Source organism: Citrus sinensis, chromosome 4 (genome assembly GCF_022201045.2).
Source record: "Citrus sinensis cultivar Valencia sweet orange chromosome 4, DVS_A1.0, whole genome shotgun sequence".
Classification (NCBI taxonomy): domain Eukaryota; kingdom Viridiplantae; phylum Streptophyta; class Magnoliopsida; order Sapindales; family Rutaceae; genus Citrus; species Citrus sinensis.
The window spans coordinates 11,767,520-11,777,616 of NC_068559.1; the positions used below are offsets into that span (position 1 = coordinate 11,767,520).

The window sequence follows — 10,097 nt, forward strand, 5'->3', positions numbered from 1 at the left end:
GCAGATACTTCATCTGTAAAAAGAAATGCCACTTTGCCAAAGATTGCCCTGTGAAACCTTGAAAGGCCGTTAAACTCATCCAACATTTGGCATCCATAACAGAGTTTTGTCTGTCCATAGACCAAGTTGAACACTTCTTTTCAGAATAAGAAGAGCCTAATGACCACACAGTCTTTGCCTTGCCAAATTCTAGTTATTCGGACAATTCAGATTTTGAGCTTATCTATACTGTCCAACCTCCATCCATTCTCATCCATGATTCTACTATTCCAATCCCTTCTGTCAAGATTCAAATCCTTCCTTGTAAATACCATAATCCTACCACAGCCATTGGGTTTCTTGATACTGGCTCCCAGTGAAGCATGATTAATCCTGATATTTTTCTTCCTGAATGTTGGAAACCTCAGGAAGAACATTTCAAAGCAGCCAATGGAAAGATCTTTCCAACTACATTGGCTACTAAACATCCAATAGGAATCCAGTTATTTCCTAATTGTGTTGTTTGATTAAAGCTAATTGGTTCCTCATTACCAAGCAAAGATTTTCTTGTAGGTTTTGACATTTTACATCAAGCAAAAAATGTCCATATCACCCCCTCTAGTCTTCGTTACAAATCCATGATCAAGCCATTTACCAGCATTCTAAAAATCTATTCCCTATTCAATCCACCACCCACATACCAAGTTATTACCGACCAAATCTTCAAATTTTGTCCAGAAAATCATAGCCTCTTTACCCATCCAAAACCTTTGTGGAAAAACCCGGATTTCTTCATATCCTTACCTTTTAAGTTAAATGAAGACAACAACCCTACCAAAGCCACACACACAGGAATGACTCCTCAAGACCTTATCTTGGCCCAACAAGAATGTGCCCAATTGCTCAAACAAGGCCTCATTGAGCCCACAAATTCTCCATGGGCTTGTCAAGCCTTTTATGTTGAAAAAAGGTCAGAAATCCTCCGCGGCAAAAAACGCCTAGTCATTGACTATCAGCCACTTAACAATTTTCTCCAAGACCAAAAGTTCCCTTTACCTAACAGGCACACCCTTTTCATTTACCTCAAGAATGCTCACATCTTTTCCAAAATCGATTTAAAATCTGAATTTTGGCAACTTGGCATTCATCCCTCTGAAAGATACAAGATTGCTTTTTGTATACCAAACGCCCATTATCATTGGACCGTCCTTTCTTTTGGCCTCAAAATTGCCTCTTCTATCTTCTAAAAGGCCATGACCACTATCTTTCAACCCATTCTTCACCATACCCTTGTTTACATTGACGATTTGCTCCTTTTTTCAGGTACTCATGATGAACATCACACGCTACTCCAGCAGTTTTTTCAAATCATTCAAGAACATGGCATCATGATCTCTGACAAGAAAAGTACAATTGCGATAAACTCTGTTGACTTTTTTGGTGTGAAAATCCAAGATGAATATTATCAGCCTGGACCCCATATTGCACAAGAGTTACTCCACTTTCCTGAAAGTAACTTTACCAAAAAGCAAGTTCAACAAGTCCTTGGAATTGTCAATTACATTTGTGATTTCCTGCAACATGTCAATCACCACACAAGCAAGTTGTCTGCCATTCTCAAAAAGATCCCACCATCTTGGTCAGACACCCACACAGATGCTGTAAAGCAATTAAAGTAGATTGCCCAGAATCCACCACCTTTAAAGCTTATCACAGACGGTAAAAGGATTTTATAGACAGATGCCAGTGATGAATCATGGGGGGCCATCCTCCTTGAAGAATGCAATGGAAAAGAACACTTTATTGCCTATGCAAGTGGACAATTTCCTGATGCATAGTCATTGACTATCAGCCATAGGCTTGTCAAGCCTTTTATGTTGAAAAAAGGTCTGAAATCCTCCGTGGCAAAAAACGCCTAGTCATTGACTATCAGCCACTTAATAATTTTCTCCAAGACCAAAAGTTCCCTTTACCTAACAGACACACCCTTTTCATTTACCTCAAGAATGATCACATCTTTTCCAAAATCGATTTAAAATTCAGAGTTTGGCAACTTGGCATTCATCCCTCTGAAAGATACAAGATTGTTTTTTGTATCCCAAACGCCCATTATCAATGGACCGTCCTTTCTTTTGGCCTCAAAATTGCCCCTTCTATCTTCTAAAAGGCCATGACCACTATCTTTCAACCCATTCTTCACCATACCCTTGTTTACATTGACGATTTGCTCCTTTTTTCAGGTACTCATGATGAACATCACAAGCTACTCCAACAGTTTTTTCAAATCATTCAAGAACATGGCATCATGATCTCTGACAAGAAAAGTATGATTGTGATAAACTCTGTTGACTTTTTTGGTGTGAAAATCCAAGACGGATATTATCAGCCTGGACCCCATATTGCACAAGAGTTACTCCACTTTCCTGAAAGTAACTTTACCAAAAAGCAAGTTCAACAATTCCTTGGAATTGTCAATTACATTCGTGATTTCCTGCCACATGTCAATCACCACACAAGCAAGTTGTCCGCCCTTCTCAAAAAGATCCCACCATCTTGGTCAGACACCCACACAGATGTTGTAAAGCAATTAAAGTAGATTTCCCAGAATCCACCACCTTTAAAGCTTATCACAGACGGTAAAATGATTTTACAGACAGATGCCAGTGATGAATCATGGGGGCCATCCTCCTTGAAGAATGCAATGGAAAAGAACACTTTATTGCCTACGCAAGTGGACAATTTCCTGATGCACAAAAGCATTATCACATAGTCTACAAAGAAATCCTAGCCATAAAAAATGGTATCAAGAAATTTGAATTCCATTTGATTGGCCATCGATTCTTGATTCGACTGGATAATTCAGCTTTTCCCAATATCTTGAACTTTAAGCAAAAGGTTGTTCCAGAAAAAACCTTACTTCGGCTTAAAGAATGGTTCTCAAGATATGATTATCATGTGCAGCATATAAAATGAGATCATAACCTCATCCCAGAGTTACTATTCAGACCCCCAAAACCTCCCCACTTCTTTTGTATCACTTCTCATATTTCCTTCCCGATTATTGCCTTGGCTAGTTCACTTCCTAAAACAGCCCTCACCTAGAAGTCTTTCCCTCTCATAATGACTTTTTCATCACCTCACCAAATCCAAGACTTTGCCTGAAAATCCTCTTTAGGTTTTTTATGAATATCTACATGATGAGTAAAGAACCTATGTTTTTTCCAAGTTTTCATCCTGATCATATTTTCCTTTGGTATACATGGTGTCTTACAGGATTAGTAATCACACCTCATAGAGATATTACCGAAGATGAACTTTGGTATACATGGTGTCTTACTATTCTGTATGCCACAAAAAATGGTTTTCCCAGTCTTACCCCCTCTCACTAAGCTCAATGATCCAAAATTTTCCACTTCTCTCACCTGGACTCTGTTTGAATGGTTTTCGCCATTACCATGGTGGCGTAGGAAGCTACAACAGATAGCTAACACACATCGTCTTCTGGAACTCCTAGACCAAGAAGGAAAATAATTCATTACTGGTTTTATCATCCACTGTCCATACTTCCAGCATCCTCAAACCAAAGATTTTTGGACACATAATCAGAATTATGAATGGATCACTGTTCCTCACATTGCCTATCTTGAACAAGATTTTCAGATCAAAATTTCCTTGAAAAACTTCCTCATAGAACTTAACCACATTCCTCCAGACCAGCCAGATATCCTCCACACATCTCTTGGACCAAAACATGAAATGTTCATGATCCCCACACCGTCTTTACATTCTCAACCTTGTAACCGAGGAATCATCATCAAAGAAGAAAAGGCAGACTACACTAACTTTTTATTTCAATATTCCCAAGGTCCTTATGAAGATTTTACCCCAGTACCTTCACCATCACCATATAAGTTCCCTGAATCATCCTCTTCTCCATATCCGCCATTTTCCTCTCAACCTGCACAGTTTCCTCAGCCAGCTCCTTCATCACCAAAAGGTCAATATTGCCCTTAGCCATGTGTTCCAGGATGTTCTCATCTAGAAAGAATCTTAAAAAAAAACAAGGACCCTGATCGTGATCCTGACGAGACAAAATCATCATCTGAAGATACCTCAATCTCTTTTTAAGATATTTGTCGTCTTATAATAATAATTGTCTTTAATGAGTGTTTTAACTTTTGCTTTAACTTTTTAAAGTTGTTTGTCCTTTTGTAATAAGTGTGTATTTTAGCTTTGTTGGCCACTCAGTCTAGCTTTTATAAAGCTATGACAGCTGGATTTGTCCTATTACAGCCTTTGTATCTATCACTCCTTATGTCTATATAAGGAGATCGTTTGAATAAATAAGATCAGGTGTTTTTTAAGAAAAAATTCTCCAATATGTTCTACTCCATGGAAACCTAAAACTCCACTTTCTATTCTTGAACTCCATTTCTATTCTTGATTCTTAACTCCTGAAAATCTCAAACTATATATACTATACCAACATCTGACATGAATGGGCTCTGATACCAAGACACTATAGAGGGTGCACGAGAGTGACATGGTCAGGTAGAACCAGACACTCCATATCTCTTTCTTATCTAAGAACCTAGACAATCCTGTTAGACACCGACTCTATTGGTCACTTAGTCTAAAAGATAGGATTCCGTCTCTTACTCAGATTAAAGAAAGAGCAGGGTAATTTGCGTTTTGTTGCACAAGATCCTTATTAAGGCAAGTGCAGAGCAAACTTGCAGAAGACAAATATTGAATAAGGGTAAGAGTTCTAGACCTAAAGGAGTTTTGAATCAAGAATAGAACATATTTTCATGGCTTCATCATCATCCTCAACTATTATTCCTTCTTCATCTACTCCAGTTACTTTATCTTCTACTCTTTCCTTACCTAAATCATGTACTATGCAAATAGCAAATAAGATCAAAAATCTTGTTGAATATTCCTATGTTCCCGAGTTTGCCCCGATCACTTAATCTTCTTTACCTCTTATCAGTCCATACCATATGTATAAAAAACCATCTTCTTTTAGTAAAACCATCAAAACCCTGATTTCTACCAACGCCCCTCTCCTAAAGAATATATCCAGTCATCCAAACTAGATCAGTGTGCTTTAAAGGCTATTGCAGCTGAACAATATGTGACGCTTCAGATACCCCCATAATTAATCTCTACATGGAAAAGAGAAGGCTATACACATCTTCATCTTGCAGGTGTTTGCCTTATCCTTACTCTCCATGGGAGAAAAGGTCTAGCCATAACAGCCCGAATTGCTTTACTTGACACCAGGTTTAAGCAATATCAACATGCCATTATTGGCACAGTTCTTACTACTCTCCATGCCGGAAGTGCTTTGCTTATATTCTATCCTAATTTCAATCTTTCTCTTCTTGACTCTAATCTTTTCAAAGTAGGTTTTAATGGTGTTCAGAAACATAACATCACATTAAGGAATCATTCTTTTATTATTATCCCCAAAAAAAGTTCACCTTCACTGATAACTCTAAGAAATGAGAGTTATTACATCAATTCTAGACTTGAATCAAGGTCACTTAGAGAACAAATAAGGTGTTTTTATTACATTTTGAGTACCTTTTGCATAAACATTCATTTTAGTTGAGTTTTAATAAGTTTTGATTGAATCATAGTAATTTGTTCTAAAAACAGGTTTTAAATTGTGGGTTTTAAATTCGTGAGAGGATGTTGAGGCATTGGAAGAGCAAGAGGATGAAGGAAGATGGCCACAAAAGAAGTAAAGCACAATCGGGAATAAAACAGTGTTGTAGCGGCTGTTATAGCAACTAGTACTGTAGCAATTTGGGAGCAGTGCGGGAGAAAATTTAGGCGCGAGTCAGCCCTAAAGTCGCAATCTGCATGTTTCCTAATTTAAACACATGCACACTCATGGGCTTTAGTTTTAACCTAATTTGCAATATAAAAAGGAGGCGTTCACCGCATAGAAGGGCGACAAGGAATTATCATAAGAGTAATTAGAAGGAACGAAGGAGAAGAAGATCAGAATTGAAGAGTATTGTTACGGCAACATTGGACAATCGTGAAGACTTACTTGACTTTGACTTTCATTGTGCTCAACTTATATTTATTTTTTTCCTTTAATTGATTTGATGTATTATGAGACCAATATAATTGTGTTTATTTTTCTCATCCAGATTATGAACTAAATTTACTTGTGGTTGGGTGACAAATAATCCAATGGGTTCTTGACTGTTCGTTTATGTTGTTATGGTAATGCTGTAGCATTATACTCTAGTAGTTTTTATGAATGCAACTGTTATTTCGGTTGACTACCCATTTAATAGTTTCAGTTAAGATAGAGCAGCAGAAGGGCATGTCTTAGCGGACATTATTAGGGTATTACTTGTTCTTAAGTCGAGTTTCCTAGATTAGGTTATCTTGAATCCCATAAGGGCAATACTTGAAGTTAAGATTTGTGACACTCTAGACATAAGTGTTCACCTTGTAGGGTAGAGAGATTAAAGGTTATAATGCCATACCATAAATGTATGAGCAACTGGTCATTGTTAGTAGATTTAAAGGTATGAGATTTCCAACATGCGATAGCTGAGGATGCAAATTTATCCTACTCATTGCTGCAGCACTTATTGTAACAACTGGTACTAATTTGGTAAGCAACAGTCATCCCATTATGAGAGTTTGATCATTCAACTACTATATTCTCAATTGAATCTTAAACACATTCAACTCAGTTTATTTCATTACAGTATTGTTTTATTTTCAACTATTAGTTACATAAAATTATTCGATAATTATTTGTTTCGGTCCTTAATTGATTTGCATTATTGTGATTTGCTTTAGCATTTTGAGTAACATCAATCCCTGTGGAGACGATCTTGAATACTCATCACTTTATTACTTGTTGTGTATACTTGCACATTGGCATTGATAATAATTGCTTATAGAAATTAACCAATAAGTTTTTGGCGCCGTTGTCGGGGATTGATTGTTTATTTTTGAAATGTGAAGCAAATCTTGATAGCGCCAAATTTGATTTGATTTATTCTAAATATTGGCAAATCGGTACATGCATGCGCAAAGATAGATCTGTGGCATTCCAATTCGATCCTGAGATTGAAAGGACTGTTAGGAAACTACGAAGAGAAAAAAAGAAGTAAGAAATTGCTTCAAGCATGAATAATTTACAGGATGCGCAAAATTTGAATCCTCACGGGCCTCTACAACCAGTCAACATTCAAGAAGAACAGAATGAACATGCCAACGGGAGACAGGCAGGCAACAACAATATTATTTACATGGCTGATGACAGAGACAGAGCTACAAGAGATTACACTGTACTAACTCCGCAAGTTGTACACTCTGGGATCGTCAGACCTGAGGTAGAAGCAGCAAATTTTGAGTTAAAACCAGTGATGTTTCAAATGTTACAAATAGTGGGACAATTCAATGTATTGCCTAATGAAGATCCTCATCTCCATCTCAAATTGTTCTTGGAAGTAAGTGATGCTTTCAAGATTGCTGGTGCGACATAAGATGCCTTAAGGCTGAGGCTCTTCCCTTATTCCTTAAGAGATCAAGCAAGAATATGGTTAAATTCGTTACCATCTGATTCCATCACTACATGGAATGATTTGGATGATAAATTCTTAATGAAATATTTTTCACCGACAAAAAATGCAAAGTTGTGGAATGAGATTACTTCCTTCCACCAACTTGAAGATGAAAGCCTGTATAAGGCTTGGGAAAGATTCAAGGAATTGCTCAGAAGGTGTCCTCATCATGGTATCCCTTGTTGCATTCAATTAGAAACTTTCTACAATGGGTTGAATCCAAGCACAAGGTTAATGGTGGATGCTTCAGCAAATGGAGCTCTGTTATCCAAATCTTACACTGAAGCCTATGAAATTCTGGAAAGAATTGCCAACAATCATTACCAGTGGCCTTCAGCCAGGGAACCAGTAGTAAGAGGATCAGTAGGGGTACATAACATTGATGCAATTACAGCCTTATCAGCTCAAGTAACCTCATTGACTAACATGGTAAAAGCCATGACAGCTGCTCCAGCAACAGTAAAGCAAGTTACTGAACTTTCTTGTGTCTATTGTGGTGAAAAACATAATTTTGATAATTGTCTTGGAAATCCAGCCTCAGTAAACTATGTGGGTAACTTCAATCGACAACCTCAGAACAACCCATATTCAAATACTTACAACCCAGGCTGGAAACAACACCCAAATTTTTCATGGAGCAATCAGAATCGAAATGCTCCAGCATTCAATCGATAGAATAGAAACACACAGCCACCTGGTTTTCATCAGCAGAGTCAAGGGCAAAAACAAATCAGTCAGGATCCAATCGCTTCATTGGAAACACTAATCAAGGAGTATATTGCAAAGAATGAAGCAATTGTGCAGAGTCAAGCTGTATTCTTGAGAAACCTTGAGAACCAAATAGGACAACTAGCTACAGCAATGAGCAGCAGAACTCAAGGGAGCCTGCCTAGCAACACAGAAGATCCTAGGAGAGAGAGCAAAGAACACTGCAAAGTAATTAGTTTGAGATCTGGAAAGAATATTGATATACCAGCTGAGATAACCAAAAAGGGGATGGAATGCAATTCAGCAAAAAAACCAACTCAAAATAGAAGCTTTCTACACCAAAATCCCCATCAAGACACTGAATTATTGGGCCGAGCTACAGTAACTGCAGAAGAAATGCAATCAGATCATGCTGAAAAGGAAGCTGCCACACCGGTAGCTATAACCTACACCACCCTAAACAAACAGAGTTTGGTACCTCCTGAATCTAACCAGCAGTTTAGACATCCACCACCATTCTCTCAAAGGTTCCAGAAGCAAAAACAAGACAAGCAGTTCAGCAAATTCCTGGAAGTGCTGAAGCAACAGCATATAAATATACCTTTTATAGAAGCTTTGGAATCAATGCCAAATTATGTGAAATTTCTAAAAGATATCTTGGAATGAAAAAGAAGGCTGGGAGAGTTTGAAACTGTTGCTTTAACACAGGAAAGCAATCATATGTTCCAGAGTAAAATTCCCACAAAATTGAAAGATCCAGGGAGTTTTACAATACCCTACTCTATAGAGACTAGGTATGCTGGCAGAGCACTTTGTGACTTGGGAGCTAGCATTAATTTGATGCTATTATCTGTATTTAAACAACTTGGAGTATGAGAATGCAGACCAATAACAGTCACTCTGCAATTGGCTGACAGATCGCATGCATACCCTGAAGGAAAAATAGAGGATGTACTGGTGAAGGTTGATAAATTCATCTTTCCAGTGGATTTCATTGTACTGGATTTTGAAGCTGATAAAGAGGTACCCATTATACTTGAAAAACCTTTTCTAGCAACTGGAAATACTCTGATAGATGTTCAGAAAGGAGAGCTCACCATGAGAGTGAAAGATCAGCAAGTCACATTTAATGTACTAGAAGCTATGAGAAACCCTGATGAAGTAGAAGACTGCAACTTCCTAAGTGTAGTGGATTTTGTTGTAGTAGACAGAATGGATAGATGCTGCAGTGAAGCATTTCACAGAGTCAATACCTTTGATGATGTAGAAGAGGAAAATATTGCAGCAATTCAGACAGATTGGATGGAAGAAAAGCAATCTAATAGGCACACCAGGTTCATTGAGCTTATGAATCTTTCAGACAGGGAAGTAAAAACAGCTTTACCATCTATTGAATCACCTTCTAGTCTTAAATTGAAACTATTACCTTCACATTTAAAATATGCTTATCTTGGTCAAAATAACACGCTCCCTGTAATCATCTCTTCTACTTTGGATGCAGGTCAAGAATAGAGTTTAGTAGATTTGCTTGGAAAATACAAAAAAGCAATTGGATGGACCATGGCAGATATAAAGGGGATAAGCCCATCAATTTGCATGTATAAAATTCTGCTAAAAGATTGTTCCAGCAATTTAGTTGAGCACCAGAGAAGGTTGAACCCTATCATGAAAGAAGTGGTGAAGAAGGAAATCATCAAATGGTTAGATGCTGGAATTATATACCCAATATCAGACAGTTCATGGGTGAGCCCAGTTCAATGTGTTCCCAAGAAAGGAGGGACAACAGTGATGGCTAATGAGAAAAAT

At 37.7% G+C, this 10,097-nt stretch overlaps 1 protein-coding gene and 1 non-coding gene across 2 annotated transcripts; one reads left to right on the top strand and one right to left on the bottom strand.

Moving 5' to 3' along the window:
• Positions 1-7,652: 7,652 nt before the first annotated feature.
• LOC112499033 (small nucleolar RNA R71) lies at positions 7,653-7,759 on the bottom strand. The gene has a single exon (XR_003066560.1). It is a non-coding gene; the product is annotated as a small nucleolar RNA R71 (small nucleolar RNA).
• Positions 7,760-8,444: 685 nt separating this feature from the next.
• LOC127901855 (uncharacterized) lies at positions 8,445-9,803 on the top strand. The gene is made up of 3 exons (XM_052439875.1): positions 8,445-8,927; positions 9,021-9,085; positions 9,176-9,803. The coding sequence occupies exons 1-3, from the start codon at positions 8,445-8,447 to the stop codon at positions 9,801-9,803; spliced, it is 1,176 nt and encodes a 391-aa protein (XP_052295835.1).
• Positions 9,804-10,097: the final 294 nt, after the last annotated feature.

Coding starts and splice junctions, on each gene's coding strand:
- LOC127901855 (XM_052439875.1), top strand. CDS start 8,445: ATGAGCAGCAGAACTCAAGGGAGCCTGCCTAGCAACACAGAAGATCCT. Junction 8,928..9,020: donor TGGAATCAATGCCAAATTAT/GTGAAATTTCTA, acceptor CATATGTTCCAG/AGTAAAATTCCCACAAAATT. Junction 9,086..9,175: donor CCCTACTCTATAGAGACTAG/GTATGCTGGCAG, acceptor ATGAGAATGCAG/ACCAATAACAGTCACTCTGC.